General features: G+C 41.2%; 1 protein-coding gene across 1 annotated transcript; it reads left to right on the top strand.

Annotated features, from left to right (window-relative positions):
• The first annotated feature begins 486 nt into the window (after positions 1–486).
• NUDT7 (nudix hydrolase 7) lies at positions 487–8826 on the top strand. Its single transcript, XM_083370594.1, has 4 exons — positions 487–544; positions 2496–2649; positions 5785–5943; positions 8273–8826. The coding sequence occupies exons 1-4, from the start codon at positions 507–509 to the stop codon at positions 8639–8641; spliced, it is 720 nt and encodes a 239-aa protein (XP_083226720.1). The 5' UTR covers positions 487–506; the 3' UTR covers positions 8642–8826.
• The last annotated feature ends 19073 nt before the right edge of the window (positions 8827–27899 follow it).

The following is a 27899-nucleotide window of genomic DNA, read 5'->3' as shown; positions in this document are numbered from 1 at the left end:
AGAATGGAAGAACGTATCAATCTGCAATGCTCTTAGCAGATGGCATATTTCTGTGGCTCTCTAGTCTAGATAAGTCAATCTAAAAATCGCCCACATAGTCATGGATAGATCCAACATCACTGACAGCTCCAGGTTGGGACAAGATTTTTGCTAACACATTCTCAATCTCTTTTAGGACTTTGAATAATGCATTTAAAAAATCAAATTTTCCTTTTAATATCTGACTCTGCTACAGCCTTGTACAAAGCGAGCGTTGCTTCCAGGTTGCACTTCAAAGCCCTGGCCTGGAACAGCAAGGGATTCTGGGGCTTGAAGTTTTCGCCGCACGAGCCTGGACGACAGCTGGGTCACACCTCTCCCGATTCGCCGCGGGGTTCCCTTTCGATCCCGCCTCTCGGCCAACAATCCAATAGCGTGGCGGAGGAGCCGGCAAGGGCGGGGGGAGGGGCTGTCAATCCATGTCAAAGGAGCGAATAGACTCGCTAGGTAGGAAAGAAGGTTGCAAGATGGGGAAGATGGCGCCTGCGGATGTCGAGCCGGGCAGGTAACCCCTAAATCAAGAGTCGCTGCCCGTTTGCGGGCGTTCCTACCTGTGGACTATGGGTTATGGAGTCCCGGCTCCCCCCGGCCTCGTGGGGCGAGTCTGCTGTAGAAACTAGCAATTGTGTTTATATATTATGTTTTATTTGTTTACACAGACACACACACACACACACACACACAGAGAGAGAGAGAGAGAGAGAGTTGTGGGAGTTTTCTTTAAGCTGGCCCCATAAGGCTATTTTTTTTATTCTTTTTTCTTCTTTTGAAAATGGAAATGGAGCTGATAAAATATCAAAATATTTAATATAAATGTTAAATATAAAATATTTTCAATATTGTCCTTGCTAGCACCAGGACTCTTTAACAGCACAGTTTTCCTGATTCTTTAAAAAAAAAGAAATTGGTTGTTTGAAAGAAGGAGGGGAGGAAACCCCACCTCTAGGCAAGGAAAAGAGATGAGCAGGATACATATTTATATTCTGGTTTAGCCACTTGACACAATTTGGGTAAGATCAGAGCAAGCTTTTTTTTTCTTTTTCTTTTTTAAAAAAAATCAAAGAAGGAAAGACATTAGCAATTGAACATTTACACATAAGAGTACTAATGCTTCTTTTTAGGTCCATGAAATTGCAAACACGTACATATGCACATAGAAATATGCAGTACATATGTAATATATAAATATTTTCAAAAGTGGTATTGAAATCTAACACGCCATTAACAGAATAGCCTAAGATCCAATAAGTTTAATAGTTTACTGCTAAGTAAATGAGATTTTCTTTTCCTGCAGCTTAAACTGCTGAAATGGAGGTTTTTTTCAGTCACGTATAATCCCCAAAACCAATTTTGGGATAGACAATAATCCCCTTTTAGTCAAGACTTCAACTTTTGATGAAAGTTAGCACTTTATTTTGTAAAACGCTGATTCTGCACTGTTAGCATTAGCACAGCACAAGGTCATTAGTTTATGCTAAAACTAAGTCTTTTATTGAAGAATGTAATAACCCTAACTCAAAATTAAGTGGTACTTTATTCAAGGCAGGCCATTGCTAAGATTAAACACTATACACAATTCTAAGTGTAAAATGCAAGTAGAGGATAATAAGGACTATTATTAAGTGACTGAATGAGACTCTATGTATGAATTTGGATTAGTTCTCCATGAGGATTGGGGGCTGTTTAAATTCAAACGGTTTTGTAAATTTATATACTGGCCTTCAAGAACTGTACCCAATTCCACAAAGTTGCTTTGGAGTGTATAAGGATGAAAACGTGTCCCTGTATGCAATTCTTGAAAATAACCCTTTTTTCACCATCTTTAAATAGATTCAAGTAAGAATCTTTTTTTCCCCTCCTCTGATACTCTGTGGAGTCAGCTGTGGCAATTATTTTACATTTATTAATCTAATGATACATCATCCAGTAAGACCACAGAAATATTTCATTATTAAACTAAGCTGTAAAACTATCATGGCCATGCTTTTTTCTCATAAAGCAAAGGTCATACTGTTCAATAATATCATGTGTCTGATTCATATTGCTTTTTTATAATAAATCTTACTGCATTGCAACAGTTTTATTCCATTACCACCAATATCATCTTGTAATGAGAACATTTCAGTCCTGTTTCATTGCAAGTTATAGCTTTGGATTATTTTTCTTAATAAATAAATGAAAGTATGTTTTCTACTCATTTATTTAATTAGGTTCTGTATCTAATTTTACGCTTTGTGTGGAGAACAAATCATGGTTTAGGTCATGTCTATTTAGAAATATTGAAAATTCAAAAGGGTTCTCCATCTTTTAAAAACCCCTATATGTCTCTGTGTTTGCAGTAAAGGCAATCTATTTGACAATATCATTTTTCATGTTTCTTTTTGCAAAGTTATTATCATAGTGACATTTCTGATTGATTTGGTTTTAATAAAGGTTTTGCTCTTTATTTATTCTAGAATGAGCATAAAAGAAAAGGCAAAGCTGCAGTTAAGGAAGCTTGACATCGGAGACAGATTTTCCAGCATTCAGTTACCAAAAGCTTCAGTTCTTATCCCATTGATGGTCAAAGATGGAAAGCTATGTCTTCTTTTCACTCTTAGATCAATGAAGGTATGTAAATATGAAAGCCAAAAATAATTTCACTGTTGATTTGGTGAATATTTTTAGAAGCATGTGAAATGAAAAACTGAAATAAAAGGAGAGGACAGATGTATAGAAATATACTCAGTCTGGATAAGTAGAGCTAACACTGATAGTGTCTCCTTTTGAGGGAGGAACGCAGTCTGTTTAAACTTCCTTATACAGGTAATCCTCGATTTACAACCAAAGTTGTAACCCCCAAATTTCCTTTGATAAGCCAGACAGTTGTTAAGTGAATTCTGCCCTACTTAATGATCTTTCATGCTGCAGTTATTAAGTTACTAACACAGTTGTTAACTGAATCCAGTTTCCCCATTGACTTTATTTTATTTATTTATTTTATTAGACTTATATACCGCCCTTCTCCCGTAGGACTCAGGGCGGTTCACAAGGTTTTTTAAAAACAATACAACAAATTACAAAAATTAAAAACAATTAAAATGATTAACCTTGAACTAAAAACTAAAAAACCCTTGTCAGAAGGTCGCAAAAGGTGATCACATGACCCCAGGGCACTGCCTTTATCATAGGTATGAGTTGGTTGCTAAGTGTCTGAATTTTGATCACGTGACCCTGGAGTTGCTGCAGTGGTGGTAAGTGTGAAAAATGATCATAACTTTTGAGTTCTGCTGTAACTTCAAACAAGTCACTAAAAAAACTGGTGTAATTCAAGGACTAGGTAAAGGTAAAGGTTCCCCCGCACATGCATGCTAGTCGTTTCCAACTCTAGGGGCCGGTGCTCATCTCCGTTTCAAAGCCGAAGAGCCAGCGCTTGTCCGAGGACGTCTCCGTGGTCATGTGGCCAGCATGACTAGATGCCAAAGGTGCACAGAAGGACTTCCTGTACTTAAACCTACATTTATTCTCCCAACAGTGTTCACTTTTCCTTTTACATCACAGTCTCTTCTGTTTTTCCCTACTAATAATCACTCCATCCAATACAGCACTGCCTTTCTTTTCTTACAGCCATTAATTAAAATTTTGATGCAATAAATTTGAACGTTGAAATATCTGAGGACAGGGGCATGTTTGCATCTTGATTTCCCTTGGGTGTTTTTCATCTGTTACCAGCAGCCAAAATAGCAAGAAACTTTAGCAGTAGCAGTAGTCCAGGTAAAGATATTAAATGTGTTTGCTAAAGCAAGTTGCTTCTTTAAATCTCCATGAGCTGGAGGAATAGCTTATTTTTTCTGAAGGTTAGAGGGGAAAAATGTTTCTCTATCTTCCCTTTTCTATAATAATTGTGGTCTGCTTTGTTAGATTTTAAATGCTTTGTAACTAACCTAAATCAGAGGTAATTTGGTGTAAGTAGTTAAGGATGTAGTAAACAGGAGTCAAGACTGAACAAATGCAACCAGACAGGCACACATTCACACATATATCTCTACGCCTATCTGCCATAATATATGAATAATGCAATTAAATAAATACTAATACTTTAATTCAGATGATTCTTTCTAATGTACCCACATCTTTGATTTTCAGAAACATTTCTGCTGAATTATCTGAGTATAGAAAATACACTCATGGTTTTTGTATGATGCATTTTACTGAAACTAATCTTAGGAGAGATTTCGTCTTTCAAGAGGCAAGTGCTTTACAAGTTACTTGCTGATTTCTTCTTTTCATCCATTTTGCCCATACTTTTTTGTTTAGTTGAGCATCTTAGTTTTGTTTGTGCATGTTTATTATTATAATGTGGTTTTGTAATGTGAAACCACTTATGCCCCACACCCAGTTGTTATCTCACAATAACTCCCTTAGGATTGAATTCAGAAGTTATGAAAGTCTGTCTGGTTCATGTCTGTGCTTGCTAAGTTCCTATGTTGAAGGTATTGATTTTGAATAAAAATGGAAATGAAGAAGAAGATCAAGAGATTGCACAGAACAACTGACCTAATATTTGGATCTTTGTCCTCCCTGTGGGTATAATTTGAGACTTGAGGACTTGAAAATCCACAGGATTTGTCCATAGCAGTTGCTAAATTTAGTTTGCTGAGCCCATTGATTTCAGTGACTCTTAACTTTGACTAGTTCTTGATCTAAGCTAGGATTTTATAAGTGCAGCTAGTCATAAACTGGCATTATGGACTTCTTAAGAGATCTCCCATCTTGGCATGATATTATAATTGGAGCCCAGAGATCTTGTTATCTTGTGACTCCAACTGGATTTTTGTGTGTGACCAATTTGCTTGTTTTCCTGGCTGTCCAAGTGTCTTCTCCAGTACCAGGGTTGAAACATGTTAGTTTTCTTTCCTCTTATGCTTCTTCCAAATCCAACTTTCACGTCCATAGACTGTCACAGGAAAAAGCATTGCCTGAAGAATACTAATCTTTTTCTTATTTTAGACATATCATAGCATTTGCAGTATCCTTTTCAAAGCCTTCATTGCAGCTCTGTTAGATCCTAGTCCACAATTAAATTAAATGTTTTAAGTGTTCAATTAAATTAAAATATTTCTTGACTTTGCTCTTTATGATCAATCCCGAAAGCCATTATTATTAACCAACTTATAAAAAGGTAAAGGTAAAGTTTCCCCCGCACATGCGTGCTAGTCGTTTCTGACTCTAGGGGCCGGTGCTCATCTCCGTTTCAAAGCCGAAGAGCCAGCGCTTGTCCAAGGACGTCTCCGTGGTCATGTGGCCGGCATGACTAGACGCCAATGGCGCACGGAACGCTGTTACCTTCCCACCGTAGTGGTCCCTATTTTTCTACTTGCAGTTTTATGTGCTTTCGAACTGCTAGGTTGGCAGAAGCTGGGACGAGTAACAGGCACTCACTCTGTTACGCGGCACTCGGGATTCAACCTGCCAAACTGCCGATTTTCTGATTGACTAGCTCAGTGTCCTAACCCACTAAGCCACCGCGCCCCTAACCAACTTATAAGCAAAGCATAAATTGAGAAATGTCAAACTGGGAGAACAGGACTGTGGATTTAAAATTGGATGAAGAAACTTCAATGATAATGATAATTACACAGCAAACAATAACATCTGCCTATCCCAGGTTCTTGAAAAGTATTTGATAGGTAAATAAAAATGCCGTATCCAGTCTAAACATCTGACTGACATCGCCAACCGACCCTTTTAATGTTCTAATTCCAGTTGAGAACATCTCCAGGAGAAGTTTGTTTTCCAGGAGGTAGAAGTGATCCAACAGACACAGATGAAGTTGCCACAGCTCTGCGAGAAGCTAAAGAAGAAGTGGGTCTTCTTCCTGATCAGGTGGAAGTCATCTGTAGACTTGTTCCTGGAATAGATAAAGTAGGTACATAGTAGATCTGTAATAGTTCAAAGAAGCTGTAGGTTATTTTGAATGTGCCTTAAAAAGGGATGCAACAAATTCAGTGTGAGGATAATCGGCAGCCACTAATTAAAATGACAATAGACTTAATCCATTGTATTCACAGTCTATGGAGATTCTCAGTCATCCAGGTCATAGTTATCCCAAAGATGTTTTTTTAATGAGGCAACTGGGCTTTCTTGTTTTTCGTTGAAGACATTTTCAGAGCTGAAGAAGCTTCTTGGATGAGAAGCGAAACGTCTTCAAAGAAAAACAAGAAAGTCCAGTTGCCTCGTGAAAAAGATCTTTGGCATTGTATTCACAGCATTGACATGAGTCTATATGTCCTTTAGTGACTTAGGACTCAAATATTTAAACTCTGCCCTCCAGCAATTCCAAAAAAAGTCTACATTACAAATTGCTGGGAAGGCTTGCTCATGTCCTGTAGGTTGCATTGATGAATATCTAAAGTATTCAACTGCTGCTTGAGTGAACCACAGGTGTCTTCCCCCAGGTTGTCTTCTTTAAGGTGAGAGTTGGAAAATCCTAGGTTCATCCAGGAACCGTCTTTTTAGATACATAATGTACTTTTCAAAGAGTGAACTCTGTTTTAAGTTTTATAATTATAAGGAATGCAGATAGTCTCTCCCCATTACAGTTGTAAGTTGTGAAAGTTGTAAAGGGCTCATCATGTGACCAACCTTTTTGTGTGCGTGGCAGTTGTTAAGTGAGTCATCATGATTGCTAAATAAATTGGCATTCGTTCAGCAGTCATTAAGGGGTATTTTGCTGAAAATTGGAAGCAGATACCTGTTAAAACAACAATAATTGGAGTCACATGACCACAGGACACTGCAAACAGCCATAACTGCGGGCCGGTTGCGAAGTAGCCGAAATTTAGTCACATCACTGGGGGGGAGGGGGGGCAGCCATTGGAACTTTGGAATCAGATTATAAGTCTTTGGGGGGGGCACCATAATGAGCAGTCCAGAACAACATAACAAATTGGGGTATGCAAAATTAATTGACCTGGGAATTCTGGAATGTTCCATTGACCTCCATCCAATGCCATTCCCAGTATGGGTTACAGTAGTTTTCAGAACTAAATCTTCCACAATGGAAGCTTGTTTCACACCTCAAACCAGAGTTATGAATTTTATACGTCCTTCATATTACTTGATATACATTTAGGTAGTACGAGGCTTGTTCCCAGTTGTCTTCCAGAACATTTGAGATCCCATTAAGAGTTTTAAAAGTGAAGACTATACTTTTTATGCTCTCTCGTTCACTGTCAAGTTTTGAAGTTTTTTTCTCCCTGCTGCCACAGTTAAAGGTAAAGGTAAAGGTTCCCCCGCACATGCGTGCTAGTCGTTTCCGACTCTAGGGGCCGGTGCTCATCTCCGTTTCAAAGCTGAAGAGCCAGTGCTTGTCCGAGGACGTCTCCGTGGTCATGTGGCCGGCATGACTAGACGCCAAAGGCGAACAGAACGCTATTACCTTCCCACTGTAGTGGTCCCTATTTTTCTACTTGCATTTTTACGTGCTTTCCAACTGCTAGGTTGGCAGAAGCTGGGACGAGTAACAGGTGCTCACTCTGTTACGTGGCACTCGGGATTCGACCCGCCAAACTGCTGACCTTCTGATCGACAAGCTAAGCGTCTTTACCCACTGAGCCACCGCGTCCCTGCTACCACAGTTACCACTTCTCAACTTGCCAACGAACTCTGGGAGGGGAGGGAACTGGTTTGGCGTGCAGACTTCAGAGATTAAGAAGCCAGACCATGAGATTCAAGGACAGTACACCAGGCCGAGAGATGCTTTCTCATAATAATATTTTTCCACTTGATTGGGCAACGTGACCTGACCCAGAGGAAGGAGGGAGAATTCAGTGCTTTTACTATGTGGATCTGGAAGAGGTCTGGCCAGAGCTGGTTTTGTTTTCATAATGTGCCAAATTAGTGTGCTCAAGAAAATTTTGCTTTAAGAGATTGGAATGTCTTGAACAGAGATCTTCAAACGTGGCCCTTTTATGACTTGTGGACTTCAACTCTCAGAATTCCTCAGCCAGCATGCCTGATTGAGGAATTCTGGGAGTTGAAGTCCACAAGTCATAAAAGGACCAAGTTTGAAGACCCCCTGGTCTTGAAGTTGTTTGCTTGGTTGAGTTCATCAGTCGGAACCATGACATTCACATTTAGTAAGACACCCCCCTCCCCCAAATTTATTTAGTAATATGATTAAAGAGAATTGGAAGAGTACTTCATTGGAAACATTGAAGTTTAACTATAACTTTATTTTTCTTCCTTTTAGACTCATTCTCTCGTAACTCCAGTTGTAGCCTTCATAGAAGACACTTTTCAAGCCCAACCAAATCCAGAAGTCAGTCATGTGTTCTCAGTGCCGCTGGAATATTTTATCCATCCTGGGAAACACAGTATTGTGCCTTTACAAAGAAAGGGACATGCTCCATATTTGATACATGTCTTTGACTACGATGACCCAGAGCATCAGATCTCATTTAAAGTGTGGGGACTCACCGCACATTTTGCAATCTTCGTTGCTGTTGCAATTTATGAGGAGAACCCGACATTTGAAGTTGAATTTGACCTTGATAATTTGAATTCTTCAGCTGAGAAATACTTAATGATGCGCTACCATAGTATAAAAAGCAAACTTTGACAGGTAATATTGTCCCCCCCCTCCCCAAATGTAATTGAAACTCTTGGAACTATGATCCATGTTTTAGCTGAAATAATTTGGTAACTTTATATTTGTAAATCACGTTGGAGAATATAATTGCAGGAATCCGTTTTTGCCACATTCAACTGAGATATGAAGGTGTTTAATTAAAATTTTAAAATGTGCCATTTTGTGCCACAGTCTCTAATGCTTAGCATTTTATCTTTTTTCCCCCCTCTGAAATCAAAATGCGAATAGAGATCACATGGTGGGACCACTATGGTAAATAAATCTAGGATTACACTACCAGTGCAAAAGGTTTTGCACATTTTATACACATAAAATTCATTTTTACTGGATTTAGCAATATTTTCCCATGTCTCCATATACCAGGGGTGGCAGTCTCGCCACGTCACATGACGTGTCACAACATATCGCGACTTTTTCCCCATTGCCGAAGCTGGGGTGGCCGCAGTTTCGGCCTGACGCATCCGGCCCCCGGGCTGGCAGTTTGACATCCCTGCCATATTTATTTATTTATTTTATTTAATTTGTATACCGCCCTTCTCCCGAAGGACTCAGGGCGGTGAACAGGGCAATAAATACCAAAATACAAAAATTAAAAACAGATTAAACCATAGTGCCCAAATACAATAAATAAATTACTTAAAAACAATAATTAAAACCCAAACCCATCAGACCAGGCCGGCTTGTTCAAACAAATAGGTTTTTAGATCACGTCGGAAGGAGCGAAGGTGGGGAGCCATCCAGAGCTCAACCGGTAAACAGTTCCACAGATCAGGCGCACCCACAGAGAACGCCCTCCCCCTGGGAGCCACCAGATGGCATTCTCCGACCGGTGGCACCCTAAGGAGGCCCTCTCTGTGGGAGCGCACTGGGCGGAGGGAAGTTGATGCCGCAGGTGCTCCCTAAGGTACTCCGGACCCATGCCATGTAGGGCTTTGTAGGTTATTACTAGCACCTTGAACCTCACCCGGAAGGCAACTGGAAGCCAATGCAGCTCACGGAGCAGAGGTGTAACATGGGAGTATCGGGAGACCCCCAACACAAGACCCCTGAGGAACTCCGCAAACGAGAGGCCTCAAGGTCCACCTCTGTCCCCCTGCCAACACTGACTGCGAATGTCCCAGGAGGTAGGAGGAGAACCACTGAAGGACCGTGCCTTCACTCCCAATCCCCTGAGACGCCGCAGCAGGATACCATGGTCGATGGTATCAAAAGCCGCTGAGAGTTCTAATAGGACTAGGACAGAGGAACATCCCCTGTCCCGGGCCCTCCAGAGATCATTCACCAGAGCGACCAATGCCGTCTCCGTGCTGTGCCCGGGCCTGAAACCCGATTGGTACGGGTCCAGATAGTCAGCTTCCTCCAGGACCAAAGGGAGCTGATGCGCCACCACGCTCTCAACAACCTTCGCAAGAAAGCGAAGGTTGGAGACCAGATGAAAGTTGTTTAATATAGATACCTACCGGCCTCTCTAATAGGTTACTATAGGGTAAAAAGGTAGCATTTGAGAAACAGAACTGTCATATGCACAATCTTGAGTTGCACTTCAGGTGGAAGCCTCTTGGTGGAGTTTAGCTCCTTATTATGTACAGCATCTGTACTTTTCACCACCGTTTTTGTGAAATTAAGAATAAAGAAAATTATTAAAATGCTTTCTAATGATGTTACTTCCTAGTGCATAGGTAAGAGGGGAAAAAGGGATTTGGCTTGGTCCGTGGTGCTGCAGGATTAATCATTCACATGGACCACATATTTCAGGTATGTATGGCCTTGTACTAAGGCACTCTCACTTAAATCACTGCAGTCGTAATTGTTCTATTTTTTTCATATCGATATTGGAATCATAACTGATGGATATGGTATGTTCATAGCAAGAGACTCTATTGCACAACTCACATTTCTGCCAGTTTAAGTCCAGAAAGCAGTTGCTCCTTGGTTATGCCCCTGATATTACAGAACTGCCAGTTTTAAAAGCTCCAGGAAGTAATCAGTAGTGTAGCTACTGATAATGGATTTTATTTAGAATCCTTAGCAAGTGATGGTTGCCTTCTCTTGCATCTTTCTTCTAGCTCTTTTTTTGATCTAGAAGTTTAGCTTCTTTTCCTTCAGAAATGGAACATCTAAAACTTTATATCCATTCAAGGTTGAAATGCAACTGCTTCTGAAATTTTAGGACTGGCACACGAATGGTGGCGAAGTTTTAAAATTCTGGGGGTTTTAGTAGCCTTGTTTGGCCAACAAATAACTTTGAAGCACCTTCCTTTCTAGTTGTCTTAAGGCTGGGGAGAAGGGAGAATTTTGCAGCAGCTAGAGTCAGTGCTTCTCAACAATATAGGTGAGGGAATACCAGAAAGTTCAGCCTAACTACTAGTAGTTAGTAGTCTGTCTTAAGCATCATTTACAGGCTTACCCTTGTTAGGAAGAGTCTGCCAGTAAGATTTAAACCATTTCTGGTTGTAAAACCACAATTTATCCTAACTTTCTGATAACTTCACCAGAACCTAGGAGATGGACAAGGTCTCAAGTCCAACCTTTATTTTTGAAAGAATTCTGTTGCAAATGTACACCAGCCTCCTTAATTCCACCTGCCCCCTTTCTCCATACTATTTTTCCAATTGCAGGTTATGCCAAGAGCCTAAAAAATGAAGCGGGGGGAAAAAAATCCCTCCGGGAGTTGAGAAAATATTTGAGGGAAAAGAGTGTGTTTTGGTTTGAAAACTGAATTGTAAAAAAGGTTGGGGCTGGAGAGAATGAGGGAAGGTTCATATAGGAACCTGCAGACGGAGTAGGATTTAGCTGTTGTAATTACTTCTCTTGTCTACCAAAGTTGTTGCCATAGTAATTTGGTTTGGCTGAAGAATTAAAATGCAAAACCTCTACCCATGGAGCAAGTCACACTGTTTGGAAAGGTTTGGTTTTGCTTTTGCTTTTCCTGGAAGAGGAGAAAAAAAATAACACCAGGCACTGTATCGCTCCCATTTTGTGAGAAATAACAGGAACATCTTGGCATTAAAAAAAAAGTCTTTGAATTAGGTAAGATGCATCGCTTTTTGACTTCGGGTTTTTTGTAAATATGATAACAGCATTAAGATATGCACTTCTTCCAGGTTCCCTGATTTAAAGTGTGAATTGACAAATGTTTCTATTTCCCACCGTAGGGCATGAATTTGAAATTATTAGTATAAATTAGATCCCAGGGAAGCAGCAGAATTGATTTTTTCTTCTCCAACTCTCTAGTCAAAGAGCATGGTCTGGGGCTAGTAAATCTGGGTTGCAAAATTCTGTGTCCAGCAGTCTTCTTGGTTAGTACAGACCACACTAGGTAGCTGGAACAAAGTCAAATAGACAGTACTGGGAGAGGGTGGGGGGGGCTTGAGGAATACAAATGGAGCTATGAAAAAGCAAGCAGCATGTTCAAGGAACTATAAGGTCTACAGGTGCATTATATAAAAATATCCTTAAAAAGAACTTAATGAAACATAATTCTTCAATGAATACATTTTATAGCATGAAATGTTGAATGTCACCTAGGAAAGAAATGGACCATTGTGTCAGAAGTGTAAATGCAACTGGATTACTGAATGCCATTCTGCTAAGGCTAAAGGTGACCTCCCAAAGCCTTAGATGCAAACTTCAGACATCTGAGCTATGGTATCTTCTTCATTCAACTATATTTAAAACAACACAGCTTTATTGTGATTTCTGAATCCAGCAAGACAGGTGAGTGTTTAGATTGCCTTGATGGAGATATGTTCTCCAATCTAGGTTTTTGTTTTTGTTTTTGTTTTTAATTTGCAACATTTATTAAAACAATCCTGCTCTTAACCACACAGCAATTAAAACCAAACCAAATATATATAAATAATAAAATTAATAGTCAATAAGAGATGCAAGAAAAAATGCACGAAGCAATCTCCATCCAACTGAAAAAGGATAATTCTTTATCAATTCAAGAATGGAAGATGCCTTCTGAGGCTCCGTGTGTAATATATTCCATGATACAAAGGCCACCAAAGAAGGTGTGCCACAAAACTAGTTGTGGAACCACAAACAGCACCTGAAATGTTGCTTATTAATCACTAGTTTAGAAATACGTGCTTGTGGGTTGAAATGTTGCCACGGCCTCTTTGGAATGTAGGATGTTTCTTCCTTGCTGTTTCTAATTGTTATACAATTTCTAATGTACATAAAAATAGAAGATGTCTCCTGCTGGGCAGATCAAACATCCACCTGTCTAATCCAGCATCCTGTTTTTCACAGTTGGCCAAGGCAGATGTTTCCAGGAAGTCCACAGGTGGAGTCTGATGAAGACCTTGAACCTTGTTCCCCCTCAACTAACTTTCAGTGGCTTCCTAATTCAGAAGATAGAACTATTGCGGCAAGGAGAAGTTGGCTATTTTCATTTTGTTTCTCTCTAATAAAAAATAGTAAAAATTGTAAGAAAACTAAAAACAATGTACTTGGAAATATAGATTAGGAATCTGCAAAACCTACTGTTCTGGGCCTCTGTCATATTTTTCTCTGGGTGCTCCATCATTAGAGGTTTTCAAGAAGAGATTGGACAGCCATTTGTCCAGAATGGTATAGGGCAGGGGTCTTCAAACTTGGCCCTTTTATGACTTGTGGACTTCAACGCCCAGAATTCCTCAGCCAGCGTCCCTGGCTGAGGAATTCTGGGAGTTGAAGTCCGCAAGTCATAAAAGGGCCAAGTTTGAAGACCCCTGGGTTAGGGTCTCCTGCTTAAGCAAGGAGGCCCCTTTTAGCCTTATTTTTCTATGTTCTATGTTCCTCTCCTCCATAGAATTCCGGAGATTTTCTGGAAGTCAATCTTCTGATTTAGTATTCTGGGGAAAAAAAGGAATATTTTAGAACTGGACCAAGATTACAAGAATACGTACCACCCTTGATGCAAAAGATTTTTATCAGCAATGGCCAGGTTGATGTGGACCAGAGGAAACATAGTTTGATATGTTTTGCATGTATTTAATTGTCTTTTGGCTTGGGTTCGCTCCTACCTGACCAACGTTAAGATTAGCTTTGGGAAGTGCTTGTCCACAAATGAATGAACTTTCAGGACTGAACGTTTTGGACATAGTTTAGAGGAGCTCTTGAGAGCTTTGCTTTCAGCATTCACATAGCAATACAGGTAGTCCTTAACTTAGAACAGTCTGTTTAGTGACCATTCAAAGTTACAACGGCACTAAAAAAAAGTGACGAGAGTTTTTCGTATGACCTTTACAGCATCCATCCCCCCCATGGTCACATGATCAAAATTCAGGCGCTTGGCAACTTACATTTATGACAGTTGCGGTGTCCCGGAAGCACGTGATCACCCTCTGTGACCTGCTGACAAGCAAAGTCAATGAGGAAGCTAGATTCACTTAACAACTGTGTCACTAACTTGACAACTGCGGCGAATCACTTGACAACTGTGGCAAGGAAGGTCGTGAAATGGGGCAAAATTCACTTAACAAATTTGGGGCTCAGTTGTGATTGTGAGACTACCTATATGTCCCTGTTATCTTCAGTTCCAGTAGAGGATGCTGTGTCATGGCTGGAGTTGAGATAAGATTTAAGTGACAATGCATTGCGTTTCTCCTCTTTGAGTGCTTGGAGCATCGCCTTGTAAAAAATATTCGTTGAGTGGGTTCTACCAATCTATCCCGCGTAAAAGTGTGCGGGGTCTGTAGTGCTGCCTGAGCTTGCTTCTTTCCTTGCAAACGTTTCATCACCCAACCAGGTAACATCATCAATGCTCATGATGCTACCTGGATGGATAATGAAACTTCTGAAAGAAAGCAAACCAACTCAAGGGAGCATCAAGAACTCTACAACTCAACCCTGAGCTATAAATATTCTCTTCTATTGGTGCACGTGTGTATCCCCTGCCTCCAGCTTGTTACTAAGTCATGTTAAACCCTTCTATTCCAAAGAAGGTCAGAGTTATTTGGCTGGGAGGGACTTGGAAGGACAGTTATATGTTCCTAAGACTATGAATGTTTTTTTTTTTAGAAAAAAAATATTTCCTGAGTTGTCCCATCTCACTTCTGTAACAATTTGCAAGTCCTGTTTTTATTCTTGGAATGGAAAGCGATAGGGGCCCATAACCTAATGAAGGGGCCACAGGAGACTTTCGGGGCACATTACTGAAAGATGAGAGGGGGACACATTTTTCAGACAGATACAAGTTTTAATGGTATGAGTTTGCTACAGTATAAAAATGCAGGATAGCGTTATACGTTTCTGGAGGGTCCCGGGCAAATTGTGGTCCTGTCAGCCCATCCTTCTTCCAGAACATGGGAAATTAAAAAGACAGACTTTAGTACGGTAATTTCCGATAATACCCTGGAGTAAACAATATGTTGGGATTTTAAAATGACAGAATGGCAACTTAAACTGCCAAGTTCTCTCAACATCAATTCTGCATTGTTAGTTTTAAGGCACTGGGTTAATACCTTATTACTTGCTTAACATATTTTTATTTGTATAATGCCTTTTATTTGCTTGAGCAGGTAAAGAACATTTCATCTGCTGTGAACAGTTATAGACTCTTCTCTCGGTGCTTTCAATTATTTACACTTTGCTGCTTTTAATGTTTGTTTTTTTCCTGTTGCAGTCTATTTGACCCTCCTTTTTTTGCCTGCTACGCTATAAATGAAATCGTGTTCCAGTGACCTTCATTGCATGTTGCTATGGAGCTGCGTTTTGCTTAGAATAACATTTTAAAAATAGAATATGTAATTCAGTAATAATATTTTCTATTTATTACTTCCATTTTTATTATCACTCAGCAAGTGATTCTGGGTCTCTATACAGAGAGCTGAAAGCAACGCAGTGCAAGCCAGAGATGATGATGATGATGTTGATATGTAAAATATGTAAATTATCCTCTAGTAAAGCATTGTATTGCCTGCAGATATGGATTTGAAATTGTATAGGACATGTTAATTCTTTTCAACAAAAAAAGAAATTTTCGCTGTAAAATTTGCTATTAACATTCTCTCCATTACCTCATAAAATTATTCACATGATTTATTTATTTTTTAGGAACCAGGGAATTCAAAGTTAATTAGTATAGATTGCCCATCTTTCTTATTGCAATAAGCCACATTTTAACTATGATTATCTCTGTCCTGATTCGTTGATAGCATTAAGCTACATTGACAAGGTGCATGAATATCAAAAACGAATAATACATAGAATAATATAGAAACAATACCACTCTGTGAATCACCTAGTAGTCTAGTTTGCACGTAAGGCTCAACACGGGCCTCATATGCCTCAATAAAACAAGCCAAAAGGCAGCTTGATTGCAATTCTGTGTTTTTAAGGCACTGAAAAAGACAAGCTGATCAGATTTAGCTTTGAAAGTGTAACTTTTCTGTTTCTAGTCACTGTAATATTAAACAACACTAATATAAACCCTAAGAAAAAAATTTAAAAATATATTAAAGGGGAAAAACATATATATCAGAGAGGGGAAAGTAATCTCAGCTGAACCTTAAAGACTTGGGAAATAGTGATATTTTTTTTAATCCCATTTATATCCCGCCCTTCTCCGAAGACTCAGGGCGGCTTACAAGCTTAGCAATAGCCTTCATTCTATGTATATGCCTGCTTATTAGGGCTTTCGCCCCCCCCCCCCAAGCGGCATTATTACAAAGTCAGCTTAATTGCCCCCAACAATCTGGGTCCTCATTTTACCTACCTGGGAAGGATGGAAGGCTGAGTCAACCTTGAGCCTGGTGGGATGCGAACCTGCACTAATTGCAGGCAGCTGGTGTTACTTAAGGAGGCATCAGCCTCCTTAATCAACCCCACTTTCTTTCAGCGTTATATTAAATGAAAGCACTGGACTGATGCTTATTGCCACTATTTGGAGAAAGTGGTACAGGGTGTTGTGTTTTTCATGCTCATCTTATGCTAACCTTCTGGACTCGGGTAGAAGAATATGTGCAGGATTCTAGTCTGGTTGTGGACTCAGTGATCTTTCCTTCATGATGTTGCCATGACAACTACATCTCTTAAACCATCACATTGTACAGCATGCTCCTTTAGCAAGCAAGGAACAGAGACACTGGGTGCCCACCAATCTTTTAATATTGGGGAAGAACGCAGGCGGTGGACTTGATTACTATTTTAGTGTTTTCCATAAAGAGTCCTGTGTGTTAGTGCTTTCCATAATGATTCTGAACTTGGCGTAGAGGTACTTAAGGACTGAGTTAAGCATTTTTAAGCAAACGTACTTGAAACAAGGGAGAGTTTTATTCCCATCTGCAAAAGAGACTTTCCAAATTAGCTTCAAAAAGGGGGAAAATGCTCTGTGATTATTATAAGGGGGATAATTACTGGGGAGAAAGCCATAGTGTTTTTTGTGGCATGACTTAAGAGTTTATTCTCTGCTGTTTGTCAGATGAGTGTTGGGGAACGAATACCCTACACAACCATGTAGTGAATGAGGTCAAAACATAATTGGTGATTTTGCAAAGTACTACTGACCACATTATTTTTTCCCTCTAAAACACCATCCACTTAATTTTATTTCATGTGGAAGTTGTTACAAAAGTTCCATCTTCTATGTTCTGAATTAATTATTGAGGAAGCCTGACAGACTCCCGGATTTTTATTTTATTTTTTTGCATTTCATAACATTTGGATAGACTTTTATCTTTAGGGAATGTATGCGCATACAAATGGATATTCATTACGAGCAAGAAAACTTCAGTTGAGCATGTAGTCCAGGAATTGAGCTTTGAGGCTTGTCTGTAATACAAACATGCACACATTAATGTTACAGAACTAGTTAGCATGCATTTCATACTACAGTTGGCAGAATTTATTGTAGATTGTTGAGATAGAAAGGACAAAGGAAGAACTTCATTACCAACCAGGAAATGCTGATTAACTGAGAGCAGACATGCAAGAAATAGTTATTTTGCTTTATACGCTAAAGCAGAGTTCTTCAAACTTGGCCCTTTTATGACTTGTGGACTTCAACTCCCAGAATTCCTCAGCCAGGCATGCTGACTGAAGAATTCTAGGAGTTGAAGTCCACAAGTCATAAAAGGGCCAAGTTTGAAGCTCTCTGAACTAAAAGAAAAAGGTACAAGGAGTTGGACAGCAGAAGAAGCCCTAAAATTAATTCCATATTGCTTCCTGTTCCTGGTACAGCACTTTCTTTTTAAGAGGGCTACACAGATCCACTTCTGTCTCCACTCTGCATTGGATTTTCTTGCCATTTTTGTGTGGCTGGATGGCTCCAAATTAGCTAACACAGTCATACCTTAGTACTTTACTTGATTGCTTTTAAGCTTGTTGAATTTGGTACTCAATACATTTTTACATGAAAATTTTGCCCCAGTACTGGCCATTTGTTTGTATTTGATGCACAAACTAGAACTTGCCGGCGTCAGTTGCCTCGTTCCAGCCAAAATAAAAGAGTCATGCATTCAGTCACATGGTAGCCCTTGCCCTGTACACATCCCCTTGCAGGTCTTATCTTAGTTTTCATGGTCATTTTATGTGTTTTGACATGTTCAATTTATTTATACTGGCCATTTTTGCTACTCATCACATCTCGTGGAATCAATTTAACAAGTACTGAGGTACCACTGAATAATGTAACCACACTGTCATGGTTCCGATAAATGAGACCAGTAGAAATAAGAACTTTGAGGCAATTGCTTCCCTCCAAGAATACTTTTAATGGCTACATAGTATCAGCACAAACAAAGGTGAAACCAAGACTGAAAGTTTGCCTCCCAGGTTACAATGTAACAAGTTGAACTTCCCACCCCTGTAATATGTCATAAATCACAATCCCCAATTAACTACTTTGGCGGGCTTTCTAATGGAAGTTCCAGCTGGCCAAAACTCATGTAACTTGACCTTGGTTCCCACAGGAAAGTTATTGTTATGGCTAAACTAGAAGAATACATCTCTCCCTTTCCATTGCTGTGGCAACCGAAAACGAAGTAAAGATGGCTGCAGACAGAATTGTTTGAAAGTTGACATGAGGTACCACTGTATAATGTAACCACATCTTATTAACATTGGTGCAAACATAACATAAAAGTCTTTGTAGGGGCAGGAATAGATGCTAAAGCAAGCCTTGGCAACTTTAAGACATGTGGAATTCCAAGCCAGCCATGCTGGACACCTCTGTGCTAAAGAGTGATACATTCTGGGATGGTGTTGGCAAGAGAGGAACATTCAGGGACATTTTGTGTTATGCAGCTGATCCTCAGTGAAATGTTTTTATTCACTTTGTGGTTTGCTTTCAACACAAAGGATGAATTCATGTTTGTGTTTTTGTAACTTGATGACTGCAGTTCAAAATAAAGTACAGAACTGTGTATTTTATGCATGCTATGCGTAGAGGTGCGTGGTACATCAGTTCATGTCATCACAAATGCAAGTGACGACATCTGACATCAATGTAGGGAATTCATCAATGCTGGAAGGGAACGGGTCTTGCCCAGTTAACATTGTGGGAGTGTTCGTGCTGGTTCCTTGATTAGGCTACTGTTTACTGTTTGTTGGCCTGAATTGGTAGATCCTTGATTGGGGTATCGTTTACTGCTTGATTGTTAGTCTAATATTAATCCTGGTGTTAATCTCTGATCGATTGGGCTGATTGCTGAGCAGGAGGTCTTTCGGTTTCCTTCTTAGGTTTTTGATTGTCTGTTTTGAGTGGTATGTAGATGTTGTTTACCTTCCTGTCTATTGATGGCTGACTTGTCTGAGTGCCGAGCTTTCAGGGATTCTGCACACTTTTGAACTTGGCTGGGTCTAGAAGCTCACGGTCTCCCAGTTAAACCTATGATGAAGTTTGTCCGTGTATTGTGTATTTAAGGAGTTCTTATCTTACCTTCCATCTGCTAGTTGGTATTGGATGTGTGGAGCACATTGATTAAATAAATAAATGCTCCTTGTAAATAACCTGTTTCCCCCCGCCCCCCATTTATCTCCTAGAACTGAGCTATGGGTTTGTTCATGGAATCCTGCTGTTCTTCCAGTGATAAAATAAGAGTCAGTTACTTGACATGATGGACCTTTCTCTACACTGAACTGAGTGTAGCACTGTTTCAGTAGAAAAAAATGGCTATGCTCATAACTGTGCCTTAAGCCATAATGTACATTTTTTGGTCTTGGAGTTATATCAACCAGCAATGAAGCACCTACAGCTTCTGAAGGGATGCTGTTCCACTGGTTAATTGTCCTCACTGTTAGGAAGTCCTCACTATTAGTTCTAGGTTGCTTGATAGTCTAGGTCTCTTGATATTCCAATGGGCCAAACGGCATGAACTGGTTTGACTTTTTTTTTCTTCAAATGCTACTACAGCTCTTGGGAAATGCTCATCATTTCTCTGAGTCCTTTTACATTTCCCAACTTTTCTCCTGCCAATCTAAGTGAACATTTACTTGTATTTGGATGCAGCTTTGTGACAACTGCACTGTTACAAGATTAACACCATGCTTCAGTGTTGCCCTGCAGAATTCAGCAGTTGGAGCCCAGTTGTCCCTGATTCAGTCTGAAACTTGTTCAATTTTTCCTAATTTATTTTGATAGATATCCCTGAAAACTCCTGGTGAGGTTTAAGATTCTGTTGTAAGCCAAACAACATACAACTAGGAAGTCATTCAGCATTTTCATTGTATCTAGGCAGTGTAGACAATTCTAAATTCAAGCCATGGATTGAAATAATTGATGGGTATTCAATAAATATTGAAGAAGCAAAATCATTTCAGCTTACGGCTTTTTTCCCTCACAGAACATTGAAAACCTACTTGAAACATATTTATTTATATCCCACTGGACATAATCCATTAGGAGATTATAATCTCCAAGTGTAATTTTATTAAACTAAAGTTGCCCATTGAAGAATTCTCTGAGCTTTTTTTTAGTAACTTCATAGGTACTAAAATGCAGCAGTAGATTTTAAGCAGGTTAGATTGGGGCTGAAGCAAGAATTTGGCTCTTAATAATCAACTACCAGCTTAAATTCTTTCCAGTAGGTTTAGCACCTCTCAATTATCAACTCAGTCAACATAGAAATGCAAAATTTGAACAGAATTCATTCATTCATTCATTTTACATACTGTATATTACCCCATCTCACTTACCGTATATACTTGAGTATAAGCCGACTCGAGTATAAGCCGAGACCCCAAATTTCACCCCCAAAAACTGGAAAAAGTTGTTGACTCGAGTATAAGCCGATCCGCCGTTCTGCAAGCCTCTGCCGCCAGCAGAGGCTCGATCCGCCATTTTGCAAGCCTGAATACACAGGAATACCCTGTGTGGCCTTGGCTCTCCGGGAAGCCCTGGCTGTCCGCTTCCTCGCTCCACGTGCGTTCCCCGGGCAAATCGCGGTGCCCAGCAGGCGAGGAAACACGCCTGCTCCAGTCGCCCCCCCTTCCCTCAGGAGACGCGAAGCAAGTGACCGCCCAGAGCTTACCAAGGACTTGCTTCGGTGCTTCCAGGATCGCGCGCACCTCTCCCAAGCCGCCGCCCAGAGACCTGCCGAAGTTTGGGGAGGTTTGGGGAGGTGCGCGCGCACCTCCCCAAACCTCCCCAAACGTCGGCAGGTCTCCGTTCCTCTGTGCCCTGCCTGCCTGCTTCTTTCCACAGCGGAAAGAAGCAGGCTGGCAGGGGGCGGAGGAACGGAGACCCGGCGACGTTTGGGGAGGTTTGGGCGCCTCCCCAAACCTCCCCAAACGTCGCCGGGTCTCCGTTCCTCTGTGCCCTGCCTGCCTGCTTCTTTCCACAGCGGAAAGAAGCAGGCTGGCAGGGGGCGGAGGAACGGAGACCCGGCGACGTTTGGGGAGGTTTGGGGAGGCGCCCAAACCTCCCCAAACGTCGCCGGGTCTCCGTTCCTCCGCCCCCTGCCAGCCTGCTTCTTTCCGCTGTGGAAGGAAGCAGGCAGGCAGGGCACAGAGGAACGGAGACCCGGCGACGTTTGGGGATGTTTGGGGAGGCGCCCAAACCTCCCAAAGCGTCGCCGGGTCTCCGTTCCTCCGCCCCCTGCCAGCCTGCTTCTTTCCGCTGTGGAAGGAAGCAGGCAGGCAGGGCACAGAGGAACGGAGACCCGGCGACGTTTGGGGATGTTTGGGGAGGCGCCCAAACCTCCCAAAGCGTCGCCGGGTCTCCGTTCCTCTGCCCCCTGCCAGCCTGCTTCTTTCCGCTGTGGAAGGAAGCAGGCAGGCAGGGCACAGAGGAACGGAGACCCGGCGACGTTTGGGGATGTTTGGGGAGGCGCCCAAACCTCCCAAAGCGTCGCCGGGTCTCCGTTCCTCCGCCCCCTGCCAGCCTGCTTCTTTCCGCTGTGGAAGGAAGCAGGCAGGCAGGGCACAGAGGAACGGAGACCCGGCGACGTTTGGGGATGTTTGGGGAGGCGCCCAAACCTCCCAAAGCGTCGCCGGGTCTCCGTTCCTCCGCCCCCTGCCAGCCTGCTTCTTTCCGCTGTGGAAGGAAGCAGGCAGGCAGGGCACAGAGGAACGGAGACCCGGCGACGTTTGGGGATGTTTGGGGAGGCGCCCAAACCTCCCCAAACGTCGCCGGGTCTCCGTTCCTCCGCCCCCTGCCAGCCTGCTTCTTTCCGCTGTGGAAGGAAGCAGGCAGGCAGGGCACAGAGGAACGGAGACCCGGCGACGTTTGGGGATGTTTGGGGAGGCGCCCAAACCTCCCCAAACGTCGCCGGGTCTCCGTTCCTCCGCCCCCTGCCAGCCTGCTTCTTTCCGCTGTGGAAAGAAGCAGGCAGGCAGGGGGCGGAGGAACGGAGACCCGGCTTCGTTTGGGGAGGTTTGGGGAGGTGCGCGCGCACCTCCCCAAACCTCCCCAAACTTCGGCAGGTCTCCGGACGGCGGCTTGGGAGAGGTGAGCACGATCCCGGAAGCTCCAAAGCCTCGGCCGCGCACAAGTCCTCGGTAAGTTTTTTTGTTGACTGGAGTATAAGCCGAAGTGGAATTTTTCAGCCCAAAAAGTGGGCTGAAAAATTTGGCTTATACTCAAGTATATACGGTACATCACTTGGAGTGACTTATAAAGTTAAAAACACAAAAACAATACAGAAATAACCCCAAAGCATAAACACAAAATATTAAAAACCATTAAAACATCCAGATATAATCAGCCGGAGAATGCATGGCAAATTATCTCTGGGTTTAAAAACGGTAGGCAAAGAATGTTTTATTTGAAACTATCAAGTGGAATTGTCTGAATTAAATGTCCTTTGCCCTGGTGATATTTTTTTATTCTTTCCCAGCTGAAAAAAGTACATTTCCTATTTAACTACTCTTGGTTAGTGTAATGAACTCCACTTTAAAGTTTTATCATCCATGGTCTTAGAAAGTACCGTAATATTCCATAGGACTTTAAGTCCAGTCTTGTATATTTGGTAAAGTATAAATTGAGATTTAATGCTTCTTTATTGTACTGTTTATTTTCCCCAAGACATTCGTGCCACCTATATTGCCCTGTCACGGGCTAGTAGAACTGACCCATTATCTATTGATTTGAATGCAGTTACACATTCAAAATGTTCCTCTGAGCATGGCCAAATTTTGTACTATTGATCCTTTCAGATTTGGCCCAGTTATGATCTAACTGGGGCCCAAGTGTTATTTGGCTTATGCCAATATGCTCATGATATTTCTTCTTTATTACTTGTTATTTATTTGTATCCCTCAAGGTGGTGAAGGTATCCTACACACCTTCCTCTTCCGATCTTACCCACAACAAATTTGTTAGGTGGGCTGGGGTGAGAGTGAGTGACTGGCTCCACTTTTATGCCTCTAAGGAGGGACTAGAACTTACGAGCAAAAGTCACCCAGCTGATTTTGGTGCCTAAGGAGGGACTAGAACTCACTGACTCCTAGCGATTGGCCCAAAGTCACCTAGCTGGCTTTCATGACTAAAGTGGGACTAGAACTCACCATCTCCTAGTTTCTAGATTGGTGCCTTCCCCACTAAACTAATCTGGTTCTCTTTTTTTCATTTTGGCCTACCGTATTTTACTTTATTCTGGTCACAGAGATTTCTCGAGGAAACCACAGTTTTGTCAGTGATGAAACCTGCGTTATGATACCATGATACAAAGTCTACTCACTACATATTTGTGTGCAACATTGTGATGGATGCTTTGCATTACAAGGTTGCAGTGTATATTTCATTATCTATCCCATACAGACACAACGTAGAAGCCCGTGATTGACCAAAAACTATAACAAAGTGTGTATGTGGGTTTGTGTAAGTACATTCACATTTGCACACATACACATATTTATTTGGTATGTATATGTTTTCCATACACCATAGCCAACAGCCACAGTCTTCCTGTATTTCAGCCTTCTTTCAGAGCTGACATATTCCATTAAAACCCTGAAATGCAACATAAGTGATAACGACACAAAACCTCTTACATTAAATTCTACATGGTTTTCTTTTTTTTAACTGCAAAAAGAAAAAAATGTAATGACATTAGACGATTAAAGATAACCAACGGAAGCATGCTAATGAAGCACCCAATGTGAAGGACAAAGCAAGTTCAAGTAATTGCTTTGAAGCCTGGCTGTTTCACTAATAGGCTGAATCTGTTACAAGCAAAATTCTATCCTGATATAGAAAACTAAAAATAATGTCTAGTCTCTAGACTTTATATAATCCATTCCAATCCTTTTTCTCATGCTGAGGGGCACATTATCTTAATGGGCACTAGCAGTTGAGTCCTTTGGATATTGAATTTCTTCTGTAGGATTAATGCGTTTGCACTTCACCAATAATATAGATATACGCAGGCACACACACACACACACACACACACACACACACACACACACACCCTAAACACAAAACTCCGTTAAAGTAAGTAATGCCAGCAAGAATGTTTCAGAGATGGAAATTGATCAGTAATGTCAAGTGAGAGCTTAAATTTCTCAGACACTAAATTTATATATGCACAGAAGAATCAAATAATTTACCCCCAATAAACTTACCATATTTTCTGCATGAGTGTTAAGAATGGAAACAAATGGACTATGTCTGCATATGTCTCAGGAATACTAAACAAGGCAAAACACTTCAGAACTGATAGAATCCAAGGAATAAAACCATTTATTTCTCAAGCGAAGTTGCACCGGAGACTCCAGTAGATAAAATTTTGGTTTAGTCAATTGCTTCCCGCTGTTCAGCGAAGAGAAATGTTTCTCTTATGTTTATTATCTTGATCTCTTTTACAAGCTACCTACCTTACAATCTCCCTAGAACTTTTAAGTCAATATAATACCAAGGGGGGAAAAACTGGATAATTCCAGGATTGGCGTTTAGAATTCAGTGAGTGAAACCTCCCAGACGTGTATCACTTGTCCCTGTAACATTATACTCCTCGTAAGACAATTATATGATCCTCATTTTTATTGTTTTGTACTATTTATTGCTCAATGAACATTGGTCTCTGCTTGAGAGTTTCTCACCCACTAAGAACTTCTACTGGAGGAAAAAAAAGTACTTCTGTAATTTAGGGAGCTGCTTGACTGATATCAAAAACTCAAGAAGGTTGGACTTTGTTAGCAGGTACATGGAAGACCACCAAGATGGCCCAAGAATTTAAGCAACACTGCAGATTAGGCTGGAGGTTAAAAAACAGCATCCTAGAATATCAACAACCTAAGATATGCAGATGATACCACTCTAATGGCAGAAAGTGAAGAGGAACTAAAGAGCCTCTTGTTGCTGGTAAAGAAGGAGTGTTCAAAAGTTGGCTTGAAACTTAACATTAAGAAAACCAAGATCATGGCATTCCTGGCAAAGAGATGGGGAAGAAATGGAGGTAGTGACCGATTTTATTTTCCTGGGCTCCAAGATCACTGCAGATGGGGACTGCAGCCAAGAAATTAAAAGACGCTTGCTCCTGGGGAGGAAAGTCATGGCAAATCTAGACAGCACATTAAAAAGCAGAGACATCACCCTGCCAACGAAAGTGCGTATAGTCAAGGCTATGGTCTTCCCAGTTGCAATGTATGGCTGTGAAAGTTGGACCATAAGAAAGGCTGAGCGCCAAAGAATGGAGGCCTTTGAACTATGTTGCTGGAGAAGACTCCTGCGAGTCCCTTGGACTGCAAGGCGATCAAACCGGTCAGTCCTAGAGGAGATCAACCCTGACTGCTCTTTAGAAGGCCAGATCCTGAAGCTAAAACTCAAATACTTTGGCCACCTAATGAGAAGGAAGGACTCACTGGAGAAGAGCCTAATGCTGGGAAAGGTTGAGGGCAAGAGAAGAAAGGGACGACAGAGAATGAGGTGGCTGGATGGAGTCACTGAAGCAGTAGGCGTAAGCTTAAATGGACTCCAGAAGATGGTAGAGGACAGGAAGGCCTGGAGGAACATTGTCCATGGGGTCGCGATGGATCGGACACGACTTCGCAACTAACAACAAGAATTACGGTAAGCTATTTCTGTGCAATCACCAAGAAAGCTATGTGGATGCCTCTCCATGTGTCAATTTCATCTCAGAGCTGATTTTACCTTTACTATTATAGGCACTGTCCCCTTGGGTAGAGTGCTGTTTTGTTAGCTATTATGATGGAGACTTTTTTCCAGTATCTATAGGATGACACATAAATAATGTATAAATCCAACCTGCCTAAACCCTTTTATGCACAATCTGCACCATCACGCTTAGACTTCAGGCAACAGCAGAAAAACAGTACTGACTTGGGTTAAATAAGCTAATGCCTTCTATGTTTTGAGATGAGGGAGGCAAAAGCATTTGCAAGATGAATACTTTTGAAGAAGAAAAAAAATTACTCACTCTTTTTTAATCCAAGACCAGTCTGAGCTTTTAATACTCCCCCTCAACAGTTCTGGCAAAATCCCACCATAATTAAACTCAGGACTAAAGTTAATCAGGGATCTTTTTTGCCCTATCCAGACTGTGCACTAAAGCTGGGCACAGTTTGTAGGCAGAGAAATTACATTATCCTGAGGGAAGGAGAGATTGTTTTCTAAGACAAAACTCTTCCTTAGAGGTAACAGAAGCACCATTCCTGGGAATTTCTTACCTGCGAATGGGAGACAATGAAGATGTGAGAAGACCAGGAGACTGCAGGCAGATGGAGAATCATCGTATGCTGAAAAATCAGATAACTCACTAAGCACAAGAACAGAATAACAGTTAGAAGAGACCATGGAAGTCTTCTAGTCCAACCCCCCTTCTCAGGCAGGAAAGCCTGTACCATTTCAGACAAATTGTTGTTCCATCTCTTCTTAAAAACTTCCAGTGTTGGAGCATTCACAACTTCTAAAGGCAAGCCATTCCACTGATTAATTATTCTCACTGTCAGGAAATTTCTCCTTAGTTCTAGGTTGCTTCTCTCCTTGATTACTTTCCATCTTTTGCTTCTTGTCCTGCTTTCAGGTGCTTTGGAGAATAGCTTGACTCCCTCTTCTTTGGGGCAGCCCCTGAGATATTGGAAGACTGCCTTCATGTCACCCCCAGTCCTTCTCTTCATTAAACTAGACGTACCCAATTCCAGTAACCGTTCTTTATATATATTTAGCCTCTAGTCCTCTGATCATCTTTGTTGCTCTTCTCTGCACCCTTTCGATTCTCAACATCTTCTTTACATCATGGTGACTAAAACTGGATGCAGTATTCCTAGTGTGGCCTTACCAAGGCTTTATCAAGTGGTATTAACACTTCATGTGATCTTGATTCTAACCCTCTGTTAATGCAGCCTAAAATTGCATCCAAGAACACTAAATCCTCTTTACCTTTAAAAGAATTTCTAAAGCAAATTCTCCTTCTTCAAATGGAGTGAGAGCAAGCAGAAAACCAGAGTGTGCGAGTGAATGCATTGTGTATCTCTTCCACTGAAAGGAGAACCCGTTTTCACTCCAAAGTGCATTATTGTGTGTGTGTGTTTGTTGTGTGTGTGTGTGTATGTGTGTGTGTGTGTTGGAAAAGAAAATACAGCTCTCAGTAGAGTCTCTAAACAGAAAATTGCTTCATTACAGTCATGATTCATACTGACTTCTGGAGAGAAGGGGAAAGAGCTTTGAGTGAAGTTGGCAGAGAAGAGGGAGGAAGGAAAACAATTATCTTAGATTGTGAATAAGCTTTTTGAGTGACAAGATGGCTTGATATGGAAAATTGGCGTAGAGAAGTTTTTCATGCCTCTCCTTTGCTGATTCACTTTCCAAAACGAAGACAAGCCATTGGGAAACAGATCA

Source organism: Vipera ursinii, assembly GCF_947247035.1.
Source record: "Vipera ursinii genome assembly, chromosome: 10".
In the NCBI taxonomy this organism is placed as follows: domain Eukaryota; kingdom Metazoa; phylum Chordata; class Lepidosauria; order Squamata; family Viperidae; genus Vipera; species Vipera ursinii.
Note: the sequence above shows the minus strand (reverse complement) of the source record. Positions and strands in the feature narration are given on the sequence as shown.